Source organism: Gopherus flavomarginatus, chromosome 3 (genome assembly GCF_025201925.1).
Source record: "Gopherus flavomarginatus isolate rGopFla2 chromosome 3, rGopFla2.mat.asm, whole genome shotgun sequence".
NCBI classification, from domain to species: Eukaryota; Metazoa; Chordata; order Testudines; family Testudinidae; genus Gopherus; species Gopherus flavomarginatus.
This window is the reverse complement of record NC_066619.1, coordinates 50,785,338-50,808,093: the sequence shown is the minus strand read 5'-3', so window position 1 is coordinate 50,808,093 and position 22,756 is coordinate 50,785,338. Positions and strand designations below refer to the sequence as shown.

Here is a 22,756-nt window from a genome sequence, read left to right as displayed (position 1 = left end):
ATACATAACAAGTTTATTTAATACTGCCTTTCTAGTCAAAGCATGGCTTGGGCTTAGATTTAAAAAAATAAAATAATGCAATTTGTGTGAGATGGGAGAATATTTAAACATTGAGGGCCCTTACAGAGTATCCTTCACCCAATTAGATGAGTAAACTGAAGCACACAATAGATTATTGAACTTGTCACAGTCGGTCAGTAACACAGCTAGGAACAAAAACCAGTAGTCCTGAGCTCCAGTTGAATACTTTTGCTACTAGATTTACCCACTTCTTTCCCCTTTTATATTTTTACCTACACCTTGATCTTGATTGTCTACATCACAATCAAAGTTCTAATATCTGCCCATTCGCAGGGAGGAAAAAAGGTATAAAAACCTGTTAACACATTTTATGGCTACTCTGTTTCCAAGGCAGTGTTATTAAAATGGTAGACCTGATCATTTCTAAATAATACATCTCCATTTAGTTTGCTCTTCCTCATTTAGTGGTGCTGAAAACCTGCTATGCATTATTCAGTACTTCTGCTAAGTTACTGGGGAAATCATAATCAGATGATGTTTTTGAACTGTCTTAGTTTCTTTCTCTCCATAACAATACTCATATTGTCTTGTCTCGATATTTGCCTGAGTGTCTGCTCTGTGTGTTTCTCTTCTGCTTGTTTGAAAACAGAAGTGAGCCCAGACTATAACCTCAGATCCCCAAACCCTCCAACTGTGAGGAAGCTCAAATCAGGATTCCAACTTTGCAGTTTGGGCCCATCTTTTTTTTTTTTAAATCATTGAGTGAAATCCTAGTCCGATTGAAGTCAATAGCAAAACTCCCATTGACTTCAGTGGGGCCAGTATTTCACGCATTGGTTCTATTTCCTCTGTACCTGGCAACAACTTCCACAGAATGCATGCAGCAGTTACTGTGTGACAGGTTGTGTTTGTTGAAAGGGTTTATTGCCTGGCAGCAACTCTTATAAATTCATCTGTTTCATGGCTGATAAGCCAGAGGGGGTGAAGAATCTGTATGCACTGAAATGCACATAACCAGCTTATAGTTATGGGTAAATTAAACTCCATTGTAGTGTAAGAGACAAACATGGAGGAGAAAACCCTGTACTGTAAATATCAGGTCAGCTAAACTGTTACATGTTACGATCCACTTCTGTTTCATTTTAAGACATTATTAAAATCATGTGTTACAGGCTATAGGCATCCTAGCAACTATTAAAAACACACCAACAAATTCCACCTGGCTAAAAAAGCCAGTTATTAAGAAAATCTAACTTAATAAAATCTCTCTGCCACCCAGCTTCCCAAATGAAACCCACGTCCCAACCACCTCAATTCTGCCCAAATGCCTGTTTGAAGAAATGGGCTTTGCAGCATATTCTTCAAGGGTTAACAAATGTAGATTGTTCAGACCACGATGGGGAGTAGATTTCAAAGGTGTGGGCCCTAATGGAGAAAACTCTCATGAATGTTCATTTCCCTGTAAACTGAGAGAGCTCTAGCTTGAGCTCCTCCTCTGATCTCTGCCCAGCTTGACCCAGCTATCTCTCAGGTGGGAAGATTCCAGACTATTTGGGGCTTTATAGGTCAAACCAACACTTTGGAAGCCAATAAGCAGTCAGTGAGGATCATAGGGCGCTGGTGCCCAGTGCTTCCCTGTGAGATACTGCAACAAGAAATCTGCTATATCTTGTACCAGCTTTGAGCCTCCGAAGGATACAGCTCATGACAGCATGGTCAAAATCCGAGAGGAAAAAGTTGTAATCTCCTGACCAGATGAAGTTGGAACAAAGTCCTCCTGGCCACTGCGTGTCTAAAAACAGCTGGGAACCCCACCAAATGAAGTTGCAAATTTTACTCAAAAATAATGGAACTACACCTTCAATCAGGAGGGTCAATATAATCTCAGCTATGTCCTCCAATTGTTTCTTCAACCCCCCATGATCACCTTGGTTTTATCAGGACTGACTCCCAACCAACTCTCTCCCATCCATGGCCCAAACTTATCAGTGAGAGAGAAAATCTACTGCACTGTCCAGGCTCGACAAGATGGAGATACAAGGATGGTGGGTATTGGGGAACAGTGACGGGTCAGGCTGGTGGTAATATTTAGAAAATATTGATGTGGTTCAATAAATCTCTCTCACTTTAATATAATCTCCCAGCAATATGAGGTTCAGTAACTTCTAGTATCAAAAGCAGAGAAAAAACTGCATCTTCTGAGATCTATGTTACTGTGCCTTTTACAGTGTTGTTCTGTGCATTCAAAGCATTGCAAGAACAACCTTCTTGCTAGTTATTACCTTGAGAATGAAATCCTCTTTCCATGACCCCGTGTTTGACCTTCATGTGTCTGGTGAGGTTTCCCTTCAAGGTGAATTTACTGGGACAGTAGAGACACTTGAATGGTTTGCTGTCTGAATGCAAGTGCATGTGTCCCATTAAATTGTGCATTCTGTTAAATTCCTTTCCGCACAGCTGTCAAGAATAATGGAAATTAAAATGATTTATTTTGTAGATGTACCCACAAGGCAAGCAGGTAAATACAATCTCCCCTTGAGATGAGAATGTACTGCAGCCCAGACAGCTTCTGCCAGGAACTTCATTTTATCATTCCAAACTGTGTCCGAAGAACAAAAACAAACTGTCACTATAGGAATGTGTGCTTGGGTTATTTTGTCCAGACACATTCAGACACAGCTAAGCAAAGACTTTGCTTTTGGGTTTTTTTTAATGACGTAAGAATCAAAATCAAGGCCCCTTCAGAATCAGAAAGCCCATAGAATGGAGAAAAGAGGCTCAGTTCTATAGGCCTAGACAAATCACAAGTGCAAAATTCTGTTCAGTCAGGGCATGTACTTTCTGCTTTTTAAATCTAGACCTTAATCAGGAACAACACCATTCCATGATGTAACGTGGAGAACTTCTGATGAAAGATCAGAAAGGTGAAAGGTATCAGTAAAGCAGTGAACCAGTGTATAGCTTCCATATCCATGGACTTCAAATAACAGAAGCTTTTAGCTGAAAGATAGTAAAAGCAATTCCTTCCCTCCCTATCCCCTCCATTCTTCTCTGATCCTCTCCTCTTCTGTGTACTAGCTTTTGTATTTTATGCCTGTGATGAGTAAGCTGGAGTTTATACAGTCTTGTGGCTGCAACAATGACTCAGGTTTCCCTGGAGCATGTTAGTGCCAACACCAGCCATTGATCCAGCAGGTTTCCATTTGATGAAACAATATGTTGCATGTTTGTTTTGTTTCTTGATGTCTCCTTTCATTACCTTTTCCCCTATAAACAAAATGTGCTCTCAAACACACAGGCATTTGTTAACCCTGTTATAGATTTCTACTTCCTGATAAGGATGTAAAAGTAACTTTCTTTCTTTCTTTTGGATTGGCATCTCCCTCAGTCAGGAATGTTTCCAGCAGCTGTACAACCTGCTGCATGCTGTCCATTTGAACTCCTTTTTGGAAGAATTTTAGCCAAAGACTTTTCCCAGTTGAACTGATTAATCAGCATTTTCATATTACATGAGCCCAGGGACTCCTTAGCTAAATATAGTGCTTTCTATAGGGAGAAAATGCTAAAAGAGCATTTCACTAGATTTAAAGTAGAAACTTTGGTTTCATTTGAATTTGGATTAAGATATTTAACATAGTTTTGGGAAATCTGCTATACCATTGTTTGAGGGATTATTCAAATTTGTCAAGCTGTCTACCAGAATACCTGCTGTTGTGGGGGAAGTTTAAATTTGTGGGCTGATCTTGGGTAGAATACTCTTCCCTCTCTTGTCCCCCCCTTTTTTTAGACACTATAACTGCTCCCCACTTTCCTCAGAGAAAAGTTAACTGGACTATTAAAAACTGCATGATATCTGAGTATTTTAAAATCTATGATGATACAGTTGAATGAATATTGGAAAAAAAAATCTGAAAATAGTCACATGCATTTTTAAATGATTTGCCTCCACTGTGTTAGTCCTTGTTTTGCCTTCTGCAAATATGCTAGCAAGTTTATTGGCAAAAGTGTTCACAGAAAAAAACAGTTTTAACTAAATACTTCAGAATACTCACAGAAAATGAATTATTAGTTTGTAACTGTGAGTATTCACACAGGACATGTGATTCTAAGAGTTATTCATCCAATTAGGATGTACTATGCATCCAAGAAAGGTAACAAACCTCATGGGTTATATTTCAAATGTTGATTATTGAATATTTGCAATGAACAGGCTATGCACCATTTATCGGTCAAGAATTATTTGTAGAAATTGTGACAAATCATTTCAGACTTATACATTTGAGAATTATAAACTGTTCATAGACAACTGACTCATTTTCTGCTTGTGAAATCTTGTTTTGTCAATTGAATAGTTGCCCACTACTTGACCACCTCTATTCACAGCAGACTGTATACGGAAATAATAACATATGCAGATTTCACCATGATCTGGATCCCTTCCATCCTCAGATTGCTATCTGATGATTTTTTAATTTAGTTTTTTGCTAATCTTTTGTAGTGGCAGTGACTGCAGCACTTGACTTACCATAATCTGTGTGATCAAATACTACAGGATCAAACTCTGCTCTCATTCATATTCAGTGAGCAATCCCTATTGAAATCAATGCTGCAAAAAGCATCCTAAATATGTTGGGAGGGGAATGGAGAGGCAAAGGAGTGTTGATTAGCATAGTAAAGTCCATGAAGGGCAATAGCTGCTCTTGACAGCAGCTGGAACAACCTATGATATATTGATGATTCTCTGAATTTAAAAATCCTTTATAGCAATGAACTGTGTTTTGCCAAACAGATATTTTTTAGCATGAGCTCATCTATTGTTTGTGTTATGACTAATCTGTTTCTCAGCCTGGTAGATATTAGTACCTATACATCTAAAACACTAACCAAAGAAATGGAAGTAAAACAGCAGTCTGAATGATGAAAGTAGTTATTTTATCTAGGAATCTTTATAGGGTATTGGGTATAAAAATGAGTTCTGTAAGAGCCTTTTTGGCCAGTAGTACATATTTCTGCTTCTTTACTCTGGAGGAAACAAAAGGACATACGATGTGGCACAACATGGGTTTTAGTTTCTGGACAAAGAGAACAGGATTTCCATTTCCTTGAATCATTCACAGTTTCAGGGATGGAACACAGCTAAATTTGCCACTGACCCTAAAGCCACTTTTTTCTAGAGCTGAGGAATGTAGTTGGAATCTGAATCTGTGATGGGGGAGGGGGAGTGATGCCAAGAGAAAACCCATGGGAGAGGTGCTACAGGAAAATAAAACAAGGGAAATAAAATTATATCTTTTGGGGAGAGAGGGTGGCAGTGAGGGGCACTATTACAGGATGAACTGGTCGTCTGTGGGGTTTCGGGCTAAGTTCCACTCTCTGCCAGGTTTAGCCTACCTTCCCAACTGAAAGGAATAAGTTCCAGGGTCACATGACTCAGAGGCAGGTCTGTGGGGATATAAATGACAGCTTGAGTTCAGGGAGCAGGCCAGAGAGAAAAAGGGATCAAAGAGGCTCTCCTTAAGTCCCAGGCAGACAGCCTGAGAGTGGATCCCTGCTGGGAGCTGGCTAGGAAGTCTGGAAGCCAGTCTATTGGAAGAAAACTCCAGCAGAATATAGTTAAGAGGCTTTTAATTTCCAGGCAGTGAGATCGACAGGGAGCAGACAGTTTACTGTGAGAGATCCCAGGTCAGGGGAAAGGACATGGTTTACATGTGGAACTTATGTTAAACTGGTTTATTTGTGAGAAATAAAACTCTGTCCCTGACAAAAAGGAACTGAACTCCTATAGCTGCTGAGAGAGCTGCTGCTTTGATGCATGGCCAGTGAGCTTGGCCCACTGGCTTACAGGTACTTCATTACAAAACTTTGAGTAAGCTGAGCCATTTGCTCATGCTGTGCAGTAACCCATAGCAGAAAGCACCACCCTCCAAAGTCTTGCTATTAGAATCTGTCAAGCATTTTATGAGTCTTTAAAAAGTTTTTATAGCATGATTTCATTGTCATTGGATACTGGTTTGAAACAATGCTCTTGGATGTAATGGGGAAGCTTGTACACACTAGCACCCTTGTGGGCAGTCCTGGAAGAGAAGCCAAGGACTGAATGAGCATGAATTAATCTCTTACTCCAAGATGGAAGCTACCAAGTGTACTTGGCAGTATTGGAGAGAAAACCGTATTGTTCTATATTAAAGGTCCAAACGCTATTGATTTCAGTGCCAACAGCAAACCTCCTATTAATTTCAGTAGAAGCAATCCTCACATTTTACTATAGCAATAGTGTATCAGCGGGAGCAATTGCTGTAGATTACTGTAGTATTTTTTTTGCTAATAAGGAAGCCTGGACTTTATTTTTTAAAAGCTGCAAGGATCTTCACCCTTCAGAGAGCGAGCCAAATGAGATTACAAGCTGCAGCTGGGTGAGGAAACACAAGGCACAGCTATTTTCTACTCCCTAGCACCAGATAGTCTGTGCGTGGCTGTGATTAGACATATAGGAAAGCCTTGTGTTTTCTTTTGCTATGAGAAAAAAGCCATGAAAATTGCAGCCTGCAGTGAGATAGAAAGGCCACTGCTGTGCTGTCCTTCCCTTACATTCTTCTTCTTTTATTTTTTTTTCTTCATAAGAAGGGTGTTCCTTTCCTCACAGAGAGAGAGAGAGGGAGAGGGAGAAAGACTGTAAACTGTCCAAAAGGACCGTGAGAAAACAGGAAACTTTGAAAAGTACAAGAGAAAGCAAGATGAAATCTATTTGCAGGCGGTTCCCTAGGGACATATGAGCCATTGTTAAGCAGGCAGTTCATGCAGCTATATCCTTCCTTCTGCTGAGGAGGAGCTTGGTGCCAAAAGGCTGCTATCTGGTCATTGCCTTAACCCTCTGAATACCATCCAAAAGGGCTTGACTAATTAATCCAAGTTTCCTTTGGGGATTCTGCCAGACAGGCAAAGGAGATCCCAAAAGCTAGGGCCCTGCTATACCCCTCACTTATAGCAGTACAACTCCATTTGATTTCAGAGGCATTACTTCTTATTCTCACCAGTGTTGTGTGAAAAATCTAGTCCACTTACTTGTTTCTGTTCTGAGAGGGGACATTGGGTGGAGATAGGAAAAAAACAGGTGTTCCACTGAAGCTTTTGCTACTATCTGAAAAACATGTTGCTTACTACTCCAGTTTGTTCTGAATCAGAACTAAAGACTGAAAGTTTTGAAATTTCCCATAGATCAAAAATTTAGAAATTAATGTATTTGGTACCATCAAAATATTTTGTTTTGATAAGGTAAAAAACATTTTGTTTTGGTAATATCAGGACAGTGGAATATAACATTAAATACAATATCCTATAATGTTAAATATCACTGTAATAAAATGAAATAATATAGAAAAATATGAACAAGCAGAATTGAAATGATAAAGTCAAAACAAAATGTTTCAACATTATTGAAACAAAACAAGAAAGTTTCAACAATTTGTTTAGACTTTTTCCCACTTAAAATTTTAATTGAAATGATTATATTCCTGTTAAACATTTTGATTTTGACAAAATTGCAGTTTCCAACAGAAAACTATTTAATTGAAATTTTTTTGATTAGCTCTACTCTCGGTTTCCCTTAAGAACCAATCTAGTTCCAGACTGTTGAATGAAGAATTTACAGAGATTGCATCCAGATCAATCTCCAAGTGTTTATGCAGAAACTGGAAAATATTGCTTGCTAGGCATTTATGCTGCACTCAGTTACTGTGTGTTTTAATAGTTACCCAAGTGAGAAGGAAACATGCAAGTGTGGGCATTTTAAGATAAATCTGTATTACTAAGCCATGTGGTCAGTTAAAAGAAGTAATACATAAAAGAATCGAAAAGGATGATTGTACAGGCCAGCCTTAAGCAGGAAAAGAAACTTGAATCACATCTTCCCTATGAATTAGAGGTGGGTGTAAACCAGAACCACAAATCTAAATGCCTCCAAACTTAGGGGAAGTTCAGATCTAGGTGTGTTTTACATCCCTTTAATTTCCTGTGTGCTGTCTTGATGGAGGTAGCAATCCTGCCTAAGATGATCCTATATTATTTGGTTGACACCATGAATAGGCAAACAAGTATTTTTCAGAAGTCTGTTTTGTTAGGATACTAATGTCCTGGCCAAATTTCAGTTTGGGGCAATTACATTTGGCCTATTCAAAATCTCCCTGTAGTTCTGTTTTGCTATGATGTACTTTGTGTCCTGCACCAGCTATGGTGTAGAATTATGGTGCACTGTTAATGTTGGTACATTTCTGTGACTCCCAGAGTCAATGCCTTGATCTGTGTGTTTAATAGGTGCATCAGGTTGTTGAGCACTTTGTCTTCCTTTAGAATGAAATATGCCAGATAAATGTCAGGTATTTTTATTATTATCAGACTAGCAACTACATTCAGTACTCACTAAGTCAAAACTACAATTTCAAGATTGAGAATATGGATAATATTTAAGGGTGTGTGTGTGTGTGTGTCGGGGGGAATGAAAATTAATCTGGAAGTTCTCCTGCCCCTTTTTTTGGGTGTTATTCCTGCCCTGAAACTACTTGGCTTAAGAAAAGAAACCAAACAATTATTTTGAAAAGTGAATTTGAAAAAAGATGTAATATTCTTTTAGGCATTGCTTTTCCAGTTGCATCCGGCCACACGTAATGAAATCTCGGGAGCATTCACTGATGATGTACCTCTGCAAACTCATGAGAAATGCTTACCTTGCATTTAAAGGGCTTGACATCAGAGTGAACAATCATGTGTGCCTTCAGAGTCTGTTTCTGCACAAAGCTTTTGAAGCACAGGTGACACTGGTAGGCTCGGATATTGGTGTGGATCAACACATGTCTCTTCATGTTGGCTAGCAGAGTAAACTCCCGGCCACAGATCCCACATTTGTGCTCTTTCACACCCTTATGGAAACAGAGAGTCAGAAAACTGAATTGATGTGCCTGTTTCAGTCATTTATTTTCAAAGCCATTATATGAATATATATTCAAGCTGTGCTAGTGAAGCAATGAATAAATTCAATTCTTGTTAATATCACCCTGCTGAAGTGGTAGATATTTGGATACTTTTTTCTTCTGGTCAATTTCTGTAAGATTCTAAAAAGTGGAAAAAGAAACCATAAAATGTCTATACCACAAAACAGTATAAATGGCACTGAGGAACAATAAGTGTCACTTCCCTTAATAAATTTTACAGAGCAGTCATATCAGGTTATTCTGCCTCAGCTTTCAAACTCTGTTTAGCTAATCTTTTGCATTTCTATGGTGCTTTCATCCAAGGATCATAGAGCACTTTATGAACCTTAATGTAGGGGAGCATGTTCTCCATTTCACACATGGGGGGAAAACCAAGACATGGGGAAGTGAAATCACTTTCCCAAGGTCCCACAGGAAGTCTGTGGCATAGCCATTAAACTGAACCCAGGTCTCCTGATTTCTGTTCTGTGCCTTAGGCACAAGACCATCCTGTAGGCTACAAGAGCATCATGTGATTTTATTAGTGGTGAGAAATGATTATACAACACTGTGGGGAAAATTTTCAGAAATATCTAACTCAGTGGTTCTCAAATTTTTCTGCTAGTGACGCCTTTCACATAGCGAGCCTCTTAGTGTGACCCCCCCCCATAAATTAAAAATACTTTTAAAATATATTTAATGCCATTATAAATGCTGGAGGCAAAGCGAGGTTTGGGGTGGAGGCTGACAGGTCACGACCCTCCAAGTAATATCCTTGTGACCCCCTGAGGGGTCCCGACCCCCAGTCTGAGAACCCGTGATCTAAGTCCTTTTAGAAAGTGGGTCGTAGTAGCCTGTCGCTTGCTTTTGAAAATTTTACCCTGTATTAATATCACTAGGACACCCAAATGACAAACCAATGGCAACATTCTGCTACCCCACTGTATAGCTTAACTACCAATTGCATGTATACCAATAGCATGTCAAACATGTATAAACTTATTAAGTGAGACATAAAATAACTTGCCAACATCTGATAACATTGAGTCTGGGATAATCCCTGTTGAAGTCAATGGTAAGACTTCGACTTCAGTGGGTATTGGATCAAGCCCTATGTAACAAAGAAAGAGCCTGCCTCTATTTTGAAGAAAAATATGGAAAAATAGTACCTGCTCAATTTTTGTAAGAAGCAAAGAGTCATGCAATTAAGTAATAATATTAGTGGCACTGGGCATTTCATGGGGATTATTGACCCTCCCTGGGCATAAGACATTAACTGTGGATACAAATGATAGCTTTGAGATACCCAACTACTTGATCTGAGGCTGCACTCAGGCAGCTAGACAGCTCAGTACTTAAATTGTGCTCACAACTGACCACACCTAACTAATTGTGGGTGAAAAGTAGAGGCTCTTTCTTGGATAAGAGGGTGTTGTATTTTTCAATTGCAAGTTTTTATTAGACTTTTTGGTAAGTTTAAAATTATAGAGTAAATCCAAAGAAGGGTTGCTTCTACAGAAGCGACAGCAGGGGAATTGGGAAGAAAATCAGAAGTGAAAAGAGAGATTATTCTTTAAAAAATTATCTTATAATTCTTAAATTTTGCAATTTTCTCTGTTCTTAATGTTTAAATTTAAATGTTAACCCAAAGTAGACCCCTGGGGGAAAAAACACAAATCTGAAAGCAATTCTTCATAAAACATATGTGTGTGTTCATTAGTTTATCAGCATTAGTCTATTAAAATGCATTTTGATTGTTAGATTAAAATTGATCTTTACAATATGTTTGTGATGATGGGATAATTCTGATTTCACTTGTTACACATCACGTTGAAAACTCTTTTCTGTTTTAGAACAATCTTCAGTTATTCATTCCAAATTATAGACCTAATCCAAAACCTATTGACGCCAGTGCAAAGACTCCCATTGATGTCAATGGACTTTGGATCAGGTCCTTTTTTGCCCAGCTCTAGTCACTTGTACTCTGGATTATTTCTACATAACATGGTCGAGGTTGGTTTGGTTTTTCTAAATATAGGGCAAAAGCTGCTTATACAAAATCTGCCAAGCAGTAATATACTTGCCTATGCACAGATATAAAAAAAGTTCTGTAACAGTTTCACTGCTAAAGATCATTATACAAAACTATGGTTTTCATGAAGACAAAAACCAAACTGGAAAAGAGGATGTGAACTGAAATTTGGGAAGCAATACAAGCAACTTGATTGAACTCTTGGTTATGGTCTTTTTCTTGCATTGCCTTTGTTAAGACTAGAGCCAGTTTCTGTTAGTGGCCAGACTGTTCTGGTTCTCTTTGCATAAAATTCAGATCCATACAAATGGCCTCTACAAGGGCCTGTATACCATGTCAGTTCTTTTGGGGGACTTAAATGGGACTTTAATGGTGCATAATCCTTTTGCTGGCCTTCAGAGCCGGGGCAAATTTAATCATTAGTGTCTTACCTTGTGGGTTAAAGAGTGTTGCTTGAGATGGTGGGGCTGCACAAACTCCATGCCACATTCAGTACAGATGTATGGACGGATGTCTTTGTGCTTCATCATGTGATTTTGCAGCTGGCTTGGGTACTGGAAAGTTTTATCACATTCTGTGCAATTGTATTGTATAGGACCTCGATGGGTTGTTAAATGTCTCTTCAGCTGGGCCAGGGTTGGAAAGTCAAGACCACACTCCACACAAATGTTCTCTCGGCCACTCTCATGCTTGGACTCGTGGGCTTTCAGCTCACTTGGATAGGCAAAACCTCTGCCACAGATCCTACAATTGTAGGGCTTGATGTCACTGTGTTGCATCATATGTCTCTTCAGGTGACTGGTTTGGGTGAAAGCCTTGTGACAGACCTGGCACTTATGTGGTCGAGTGCCCTGGTGTGTCAACATATGAGTGTGCAAGTGACTCAACTGCTTGAAAAGCTTGCCACACCGAGTGCAAGCATGAGGTTTGATGCCACTATGTCCCAAGATGTGGGTGACAAGGTTGTACTTGGAAGTGTAGGACTTTTCACACATTGGGCATTGCCATCGTTTTTGTTCTCCCCCTACATCAACATAATAGCTGTCGTCAATCTGGAGGTTGACATCTACTCTTTCCACCTTCTGTTTATTGTCACCACTTTCCCTCGGTTCAGTCCTCCTGAATCCTGGCTCCGGGGGTCTTTTCAGTTGGAAGGAATTCCTGAAATGGAAGTTTGAGGGCATAATAAAAGGAAACATCAGGCCAGGGTGGACTTTTGGGTAATAAGAGTATGGAGTCTGCACAAATGCAGGAGTGTTGGGCCACATCATGTTGGGCTTTATTGGTTCTTGTTTAATGGGCTTGGCTCCAAAATGCTCCAGATTTCTGTAGAACTGAAAGCCAATGTTACATAGATCAATCATTTGGGAGTTGTATTTGGGCTGTGTGGGTTGTTGGTACATCAATGAAAGACTGGAGGAGCATACGTTGTTGTTTTCAGATCTGTGTGATGGTGATGTAGGATCTCCTGTGGGGATAGTGTGAGGCATTTTTGTGGGCATGCTTTTGCGTTTCCGGGAACCTCCTTCAAAGGATCCATGAAAGGTTTCTATATCCCTTAGGGAAGGACCATACTGGAACTGTGCAAGCTGTGCCCTGAATTCTTCATTGAGTGGTGCAGTTCTGTGAGACTTCACATCGGGGTCCATTGGCTGCAGGCAGTGTGATGTGTGTGTTTTGTCAACATTGAAACATACATCCTCATTTTTCATTGCATTTAATTCCTTCTGCATTGTCTGCCTTCCTTGAAAAATAATAATAAAGAAATTCCTTTATTTTTTCTCATGTTCTCCTAAGGCCTGTATTTTATTGTGTAGTTTATATTTTTTTAAAAATTAAGCATTTATAAAATAGTCTCATGACCAAATAAGATACCAGTTTACTTCTGCTATACAAAATCTGTCTGTTAGTGGAAAATAAGCTTTGAATTTAATGCTTTAAATCAAGCTCGGATCAAACATTAGCTTGATGATCTAATGGTACTGTACTTGGATCCATTGTTCAGCATATATTGTAATATTGCTGTGTAATACAGCCAACCCACTTGTGGGCCAAATCCTCTCCTTGAATGTGCATGCACAGCCACTAGAGTTTAACTCTGTAACTACAGGATACAACAATACAAACAAGAATGCATATATTGCAGTATCGTTGTGACATAAAAATTCAAAGCCAAAATGTTTGAAGTTTAAACTTTTTTATATCGTTAACTCATGCTGCAGTGGAGAAAACAATGGCAAAGTGAGTTCAGAACACTGTGTACCATCAGCTTTCACATTGGATTTCCTGGTTTCCAAAAGGTGGAGATAAACATTGTATGTGTGGTTAGGGAGTGAAAGGTTCTTCTGTTTTTAAAAAAGGAAAAAAAGCTAAAATGTTGAATGGAATTCATGTGGGCAATATATATATTGTTTTTTTACCTGAAGATTGTCAGGTAAGAATGGCAGCGTTTAAACAAAGAAAACATATTTAACTTAGAATAGTATCAACTACCCCTTCAGCTTTCCAAAGCAGCTGACAACCTGAGTTTGCCAGCTCTACTTTGGCAACATTTCACTGCCTTTTCATGCAATAAAGTCATTAGGCAAAATCCCGAAATCCACATGCAGATTTTATGCTATTGTCTCCAGTGGGAGTTTCGCCTGAATAAAGATGTAGTAAAATATCAAGGATTTCAGAATTTGGTCTATTTAAATTAGATCACTGGGATTTCATATTGACCTTACAATGGTACATGCTTTTTTGGGTATTGCTGTCTGTCCAGGATGAGGTTAAAAGAAAGAACCAGACACATTTTCGCTTTGCCACCTATTACATGCTGAGGCAAGTTAATTTGTTGAAAGCTATGAATAACCCCATTCTTGGGAGGCAAACAGTGCTAAAGAAGCTCCAGTTTCTTTATTCGGAAGCTCCAGTTTGGAGAAACTTGCTTGTAAAAATAGATAGAAGAACCTGTACATGGCCTAGATAGGGTGTGGAGAGCAGGAGACATCCAAAAGGCTTGGTCGCAAGCAGATAAGTCAAATCTTTTTAGAATATACAGGAGCAAAATCTGAGGAGTTCAGGGGAGATCTCTGAGGCAAAAGGCTAGGTGATGCTACTTTTCAGACACTCGGCAGATAAAACAGACAAACTTTTAGGATAAGAATCGTCAATGATGGTAGTAGAACTAATGGGAATGCCTCAGTGCATGAAGGAGTCTGGGGCCTCTAGACTTATATTTAGTAAAAACAGAATAGTAATAGCAGAATCTAATGTTCTAGCCTGAAAAAGCTCTTTAAGACAGGGATTATAGGGGCTATCATCACCTAGAGCTGAACTCCCACTCAAATCCAGTCCCTCTTTTGGGAACACACAATGGTTTGGTTTATAAAAATGGGAAATCCTTTGAGACCCAAGAGGGACTTAGATGACTCCCTCTCCCCACATTTTCAGGGGGTAAATGTCAGGCAAATTTGAACTCATTTTAAGTTATTCTAAGTTTATGTAATTTTAATTTGAATCCACCTAGGTCTCAAAATATAAGTCTTCCCTAAACATTGTGGGCCCAACTTTCCATTGTCCTGCTCCTTGTATAGTCATTTACATCTGTGCGAAGTACATAAAATGTTAAGTGCCAGGCAGTAGCAAATTAGGCCCTATTGTCATTATTGTAATGCTGTCAAGAATCTATAGAAGTTACAATGAGTAAGTGCCTTGATAGATGCTCATTGCTCTTTTGTCTCTATGTTGCCTGCTTCTCTCAGCTTTTATTATCTTCATTGGTGTCTGAGGATTTCAAACCATCCTGAGACTGAAGTAGTGGCAGACTGTTTGAGAGTCTTTTCCTTGAGGTAAAATGAGCATTACTGGAGAGGAATCTTTTTATTGCTCAACAAAAGCATTAGTCACTTTCACAAAAAGCTTATGTTATATTATCCTATAATGGATTACCATATAAATCATTGGATCAGGTATACCTGGGAAATAGGGAGTTCAATTATTCAAGAACCACCATTAACACAGGGTGCAGTCAGACTGAGGTGAATGAAGGACCTGAGATGAGAGGGAGAATACAAGAAAATCAAATAGAATATACCTGCAGTACCACTTCTCATAAATAATAAAATAGCATCTAAGAGCCCCAAATCAGGCTCTGTGACTCTTAGACTCTGTCCAAACATAGGGGGAGACACACCCCTGACTCTTTAAATTTGCAATCTAAGTTTTGCTATGGATCATCTTGTCATTTCTGGCTTGTTATTATAGTTCTGTCAAGTCTTATACTATAGAAATCAAACATTTTTGTTGTTCAAGACAAGCGACAAACCTGGGGCCTGCTCCTACTGCCTCTGAAGTCAATGGCAAAACTCCCATTAACTCAATGGGAGCATGATCTGCCTTTGGTCATAATCTCACTCCATAAAATATTGCTAAACCTTTCAATGGATGACCAAATTATAGAAGGGACTCCAGACTTGATAACAGATTTAAGGATTAATTCCTTCACAGACGTAAGGTGTAGTGCCTTCTGCTTTAAATAACTGTGCTAGAAGACATCATGTTACAGTACCTTTAAAAAGCATATTTCCTCATTACTTTACTTTATTTCTCTTTAGAAGATCCCTCGTTTACTCTCAGCAGCTTAAATAATTTTTTTATCATCCTCATCTTAATTATTTCATAGATGTCTATCATTTTTAGCACATAATCACAGCATATCTCCTTTCCTCTCTCTTCACCTAAATATTTGTGTTCTATGTATAATAGTGATAAATAAACTTTAGAAATAATTTTGGTTTAAGTCTGGATAAACATCTAAAAGCCTGAGTATTTATCTGAGCTATCTAAGCTTCTTGAGTCTGAAAACACAGTCTGGAAATCTCACCAGGACAGAACTTCTCATGCTATCTTGGCACCTGAAAGTTTTAAAAAACATATATCAAGACACTTCATAGCTTAAAAAAGATTCCATTTCAGTTGGAGTCTGGGAATAAGTAGAGAGTTTCTAGGGATTCTTATTTACCCAAATAGTCTGCCCATCACCAATGGAATACAAACGTATGTCTCCTTAATTTCTGTTTTTAATTTCTATACGTGAATACATTGGAATATGATGTATTAGAACCAAAATAGAACCATGTAAAGCATCTCTACAGTGAGTTGGGAAAGCTGTTGAGGTTTTTCCCGAACAAAGCTTCTGTACTGCTATTTGTAAGTAATGTTGTTATTGAATGAACTTCCTTGAAAGAGGAAGAGAGTTTTTAACACAGAAAATGAATCGCCTCTTATTTTCTCATTTCCAGGCACAATATTTCCCCAGAAGAAAAAAACCAAACTTGTACATATATCATGCAACTCATTGTACCAGCGTATATATCTTTAGAGTCCCATCGGTGAGATCCTGATCCTATTGAAGTCAATGGCAAAACTCCATATATGGAAGCCATCACCAATTATTTGGAGAGGCATAAGGGCACCAGTATAAATGTGAATGTTCCAAGTAGCTCCAGCTTAGACTATAACTACCCCTTTGCTTCACAATTGTTCTGCTGCTGCTACTACTGACAGAGATGATAAAAATAGAAATGATACCAGAATGAGTGAGAACTGAAAAATTAAAAACCCTTTAAGATAGGAAACCCATACTAGTTTGATGTTCGAGTGGAGCTTGGGTCAAAGATCTGGAAACAAGCACGAAACGGAGGCTAGTATGGAAAATATAAAGGTGGTAGATTTGGGCACAGCTCCTGTTAGCATGGGGGGCGCTCTGCCAGTCACCAGGAGGGTGGCAGGCAAAGTGTCTTCGGCGGCATGGACGAAGCCTCCACCGAAGCCGCAGGACAGCGCACCCTCCGCAGGCACGCCTGCAGGAGATCCACTGGAGCCGCGGGACTGGCAACCGGCAGAGCACCCCCCCGCAGCATGACGCCGTGCTTGGGGCGGTGAAATGTCTATAGCCGCCCCTGGTTAGCACTAATAGGAACTGTGTGTTTAAACAACCACATCTGATTCAAAAACATAGCTGAATGTACCATATCAATTAATTCCTGTTCTCCCTGTGGGGGTTGAAATACTGATGCTGGGATTTGGGAGGAAAGAATTAATTGTAACTGCATTTCTTTACTATTTGATTACTTTGTTTTGGGTACATTATGAAGAAGGTCAACCCACAAATAAAATACTACTATTCTCCTTCACTCCAGCTGAGCAGGTGAAAGCTTCTCAGATCTCACTGTGCACACATCTGCTTTTCAATAGTGGACATTTGCAAGCAGTCATTTTAATGACCCAGTTATTGCTGACTCAGTATGTTTCATGAGCCTCTCCTTTACATAACTTGCCCCTAAGTTTTGTTTTGTTTGGGCCAAACCCTGAAGTCCTTACTAGTTTTTAATCATTCCTTGTTTGGGCAAATCTTCTATCGACCTTAGGATTCGACTGATTAGAAATTAGACCTGTAAAAGACCCATTTGGTCATTCAGGCCCATGTAGAATTGTTCCCTACAGAATATTAGCAAAATATTTTGCTGAGTACAATTTGAATCAGTGAAAGTATTAAGAATATTGAGACAAATGTGAATTTGTGTATTACCATTGGCTACAAGCTTTCATTTAATTAATGTAAATGAATTTGCAAAGCTCTGCCTGAGCCTATGTATCTGATCTCGCCACTCGTTTCCCACTCCTCCTTTGCTTCAGCAACAATGACCTCTTCATTTCCTTCTCCCATTCCTACCTTCATGCTGCCTCCTATGCATGGATTAACCTCCCACTCCCTGTATGCCTCTCTTCATTCAGATCTCTCCTAAAGCCCCACTTCTTCTGTAAAGACCACAATTGGAACAAAAATGGAAATAATAAAGGAAGGTCCAACACATTTTCAATGCTTAACTAAAGAGAATAATTTCAGGATTTGATGTTTAGTATTATTTCTCACTGCATGTCTTGCTCAATACTTGGCTGTTTTCACAATTCCTCACGCTCTTTTAGGTGTACTATTTCCTTCATTTCTGCTGCATGCTTGAGGGAGATGTAGTAAGCAGAGATAGGTCTGAGGTGCAAAGTTCAAATTTAGATCCAGATCTGAACTTCCCTAAAGTCTGAGGATGGTCTCATCCGATGTTCCACGTCAGACCCCTCTCTAGCTATAACTTTGTAAATGTCATGTGTTCAATATTTCTCCCCCACCTCCCCAATCATCTCCCTTAATGTACAAACAGACACAGGTGCAATTTGCACCTAGCTGATGTGGAGACAGCTAATCTCACTGTTTGGTACCCAAATGCCAGATTATCAAACCATTGCTCTTTCTCGTCCACTTAAAGCACAAAGCTGTGAAAAAATGATGGTGTGGGCTTCAGATATGCCACTGTGTGGGCTTCAGATATGCCACTCACTGGAGAGGACAAGGAGCAACTGTAACTCCAGTTTCCCAGTCCTTTCTCTGGTATCTCAGATCTTCTTGCTGCTGCCAGACTAATTCCTTTTCCTTTTATGCCCACTACCTTTTTTTCACCCTTGTTGTCACATTATTTCATATGTGTGGAAGGTACTGCAGGATTCACTTTCCGTCTATGCTGTCCTTGCTGAAGTAACCACACATGCAAGCACATGAATATGGAAAATGGGCTGTGGCAGCCTTATTGCTGAGTGTGTTCCATTTCACCCTAAAACACTTGCGGTGTAAGCCTGCACCATGTGGACTGAATCTAGAAGAGAGATCTTCAATGTAGAACAAAAGCATTTTTTCCTACACTTGGCAGGGGTGTGTGAGAGAGAGAAATTATGCTAACATCAGGCAGAAGTGAGGGTGGGGATAGGAAACTCCTCAAAAAACATTGGACGTAGAGATGCATTAGGGAGTCATAAAATGGGAGAACTTGGGGAATGAAAGGGCAGAGTTGAGAAATGTAAACTTTCTGGAGCTTTAATAAATCTCTTCTTTTAGTACCAACCGCCCTTTCACTCTCGCCATCTCTCTCACACACACACCCTCCTTTGTCTACAGGAAGGTCTATAGGACTTGAGCAACAGCTTAAATTTAACCAGGTGCTTAAGTGCTTTGTTGAAGAGGGCTGTTTTCATGAACTGAACCTAAGTGTCTTGCTAAATTATGGATATCTTTAAGACATAAGACAGGTGGTCACCTTAGCTAGTTTATTTCTCTTCCCTTTTTCTGTTTGCTGTTAATGGCATTGGAATTGGAAACATGTAAACAGTTGCTCATGAACATGATCTGGAATGATTTGAAATTAGGAAGTGGCCAGGATCAGGTTTCTCTCCCTGCATGAACATGATACTGTTGAGAGGTTTGCTGTCTTTTCACTTCTCCCTGGGAAATTACCTTCATGTGCTGATTAAGGGCTGCAGGATAAAACTTCTTCTTTCCAGCAAGAAACATTTCTCATCAGCATTATCCTGTAAAGTGGAACTGATGATTTGGCAGCTCTTCTAGAGCTTGATCCAAAACTCATTGAAATCAATGGAAGGACTCTAATGGGTCAGATCCTTTATGATTTTCCATGTAATTTGCCACAAGGCTGGTTCTCCATTGGTAACTTTTTTCTTTTTACATTCACTTGATTCACTGTGATTTAGATTTAACAGGTGGCATTCTTGATATGTCACTTAACACTTTTTTATGCAGAAGAACAGCCTCCAATAATTGTTTATCAGTTACATGCATAAGCCACTCCGCTGAAAAATTTTATTTTCTAAAGGATTTGAACTGTTTAACACAACACAGTAAAACAGCTCTAATAGAAACACGTGGTTTTCATTTATAGTTGTATGCAGTTAAATAATATTGGTTTCTTGGGTTATGTAACAATACTGTATTCCATGTTAGTTTCGCTGGATCTGTTTTTAGCACATACCTGACTCACTTCAGGATTGATGCTTAAGCTTTTAAGTTATTCCTCAGGCTCTCAGAGCTATCTCCATAGTCTGAGTTTCCCAAAACAGCACATCTGCATTTGTCTCACCTGTGAAAATGATGCTAAGAATGAGAGACAGGTCATCTCTAGTCAAATGGAAAAGCAGATAGGTTTTCGTTACTTGAGCCACATCTCTGTTGTTTACCACTGTGCCTTTAAAAATATTTGTTTTATGCCAATCAATCACCTCTCTCACTATGTTTGGGAAATAGTCTATTTGCACTATACTATCTGGCTATACAGATTGTAAGGTTTCTGAGTCATTTTGGGCATGCATGTCCATTATTTGTTTTTCATACCCTGGCAGACAGATATTTGCTAAAAAACACTTTGCAGGGTACATTTATTTTTGTCACTTTCTATACCAGGGAATTTAAAAAAATCTACTCTGAAGTAAATCAATGTACCATTATTTTCATATATTTTTAAATAATTATTAAAGATGTAGAGCCAGATTCTGAGATCATTCCCACAGGTGCATATCTGGAATAAATATGTTGTTTCACTGTCAGAATTCAGGTAGTCTATGGGCTGAATCTGATGCCTTAACCTTGCCAGAAAACATAGTTATAGTATAATTTGGACTTGGATGGTGCTAGTGAGTATGTTAAAAGAAAATTGTTTAGATGGATGGCTAGATGTGCAGGTCCTTATGTGTTATCACTGCTTTTCTGCTTTTTTACTCCTTTTGTGTTTTTCTCCTTGTCTATGCTGCAGTTCCTTTCCTCCAGAGATGAGTAGTTTGCCCTTAATTTGGCAGAATGATTCATTATCATTCCTATTACACTTTTACATTGTTTCCCAAGGCAACTGGATACAGGACACTGTGCAGTGTAGTTTGGTTCAGTGAACACGGTGCTGTGGACTCCGATGTAAAGCTTACATTGAGCTTTATAATCTTATCCCAAGTGCACCTCTTACCATGCCTCTACCCCTTATTGGGAGATCCTTAACTGACCATCTCCAGCCACTTTAATGTGTCAGTGACACAAAGTGGCCTTTGCATTCAGTTTAGGCCCACTGCTGTTTTTGCCCTTTGTTTCTCTCCTTTTCCACATCCTTCTTTCTCTGTTTTTTCTTCCTCTTTGTTTGTTTCCTCTGTTCTTCCCTCTGCATACTCTTCCCCAAGGGGTTCACTCCTAACCCCTCCCCCATTTTATCTGTTAAAATGATCAGCAATTAAATAATTAATGTTGATAGTGAAGTGTCATCACTGGGCTTTATAGCGGACACTCCAATTATATTAATGGGGATCAGGCAGTTCATCTCAGGACTATTGTTTCAGCCTGTCTGCAGACTCAGGAAGATAGTTACACCTAGATCACATTTGGTAGGTTTTCTTCACAAATATGAGGGCTAGAAACTTTGTTTTATTAAATAAAAGCTTAAATTATGCACCATCTGAATATGTCGTGCAGGCCATAGTTGTACCTCAAGTAGGCTGAATACAGTGTTTGGCACTTCTGCATTTTCTGGATATTTATTTACATTTTTTAGAAAGCTCTTGTGGAGAGAGGGATGTCTTTGGAGATGGTCATCAGGAGAGGAGGGCTAGCCTACAAGCTAGTAGTCCGAGGGAGGGGGAGAGAGACAGAACACCTCTGATCTAGTACTGTAATACTTATTCTTAATAGCTTAATCCACATTTATATCTATTAATCAAAATTATTAGTATAAATATGGATCCAGGTATCAAGATGAAGTACTTTATTAAACAGTTATACAAATTCATCATCCTATATATAACTCATTTAAAATAAATGAAAATACTCTAGAGAAAATTTGGCCCCATGTATATTCTTTACTATGCTTTCCCTTATGTACCAATACTGCAGCCTTTCCGCTGTGTGGGATCTGTCCATTGTGACAGGGTCAGGCCAGATAGCTACAGGAGAGTGTTAGAAGGCACATACATTAGTCCCAGATTAAGTAGATCCCTCTCCCCTGGATAAGGTAACAGAGGCAGTTCCAGAACAAGCAGGAACTTGCTGGAACCAACTAAGGCAGGCAGGCTAATTAGGACACCTGGAGCCAGTTAAGAAGAAAATGCTAGAATCAATTAGGATAGGCTGGCTAATCAGGGCACCTGAGTTAAAAAGGACCTCACTTCAGTTTGTAGCATGCGTGTGAGGAGCTGGGCGCAAGAGGCACTAGGAGCTGAGAGTGAGAAGATATATTGCTGGAGGACTGAGGAGTACAAACATTATCAGACACCAGGAGAAAAGTCCTGTAGTGAGCATAAAGAAGATGTTGGGAGGAGGCTATGGGGAAGTAGCCCAGGGAGTGGTAGCTGTCAAGCAGCTGTACTAGGAGGCACTCTAGACAGCTGCAGTCCACAGGACCCTAGGCTGGAACCTGGAGTAGGGCATGGGCCTGGGTTCCCTTTCCCTCCAAACCTCCCAACTCCTGATCAAACACAGGAGGAATTGACCTGGACTGTGGCTTCTACCAGAAGGGAAGATCTCTGGGCTGTTTTCTGACCCACATGGTGAATCTCTGAGGCAAGCAAATCTCCCAATAAGCTCAGGACCCGCCAAGGTAGAGGAGGAACTTTGTCACACCATCTTTCATTAACCTTTGTTGTTAAAATTTGCTTGGATACATTGCAGTATTTTTCCCTATGAAGCTTTATATTGTGTCAAATAACTTTGTGTGTATGTGTGAAAAGCCTATACAATCACTAATGTGTAATGGACCAAATTTTGCCCTCAATTACATCTGTTTACACAATTAGTGGACTAGTATAGCTGTAACTGAGGGCATTGAGATCAAGCTATGATCTGATGTCAAAAGGATACATTCCTTCAGACTCTTACATAAAG

The 22,756-nt window shown here is 39.4% G+C and overlaps 1 protein-coding gene across 4 annotated transcripts in view; it reads right to left on the bottom strand.

The window, feature by feature from the left end:
• ZNF366 (zinc finger protein 366) overlaps window positions 1–22,756 on the bottom strand; it is a 40,687-nt gene that overhangs the window by 6,653 nt on the left and 11,278 nt on the right. For 2 of the 4 annotated variants that reach the window (XR_007773338.1, XM_050945262.1), the window contains exons 2-5: window positions 14,976–15,051; window positions 11,448–12,760; window positions 8,742–8,933; window positions 2,304–2,478 (exon numbers count right to left, since the gene is read on the bottom strand). Coding sequence is in view for 3 of the 4 variants with exons in the window: in XM_050945262.1 (XP_050801219.1) it covers window positions 2,304–2,478; window positions 8,742–8,933; window positions 11,448–12,749 (1,669 nt within the window). In the remaining variant the exon portion in view is untranslated. The remainder of the gene's footprint in view (window positions 1–2,303; window positions 2,479–8,741; window positions 8,934–11,447; window positions 12,761–14,975; window positions 15,052–22,756) is intronic. The other 2 variants (XM_050945263.1, XM_050945264.1) reach the window with 2 other exon arrangements.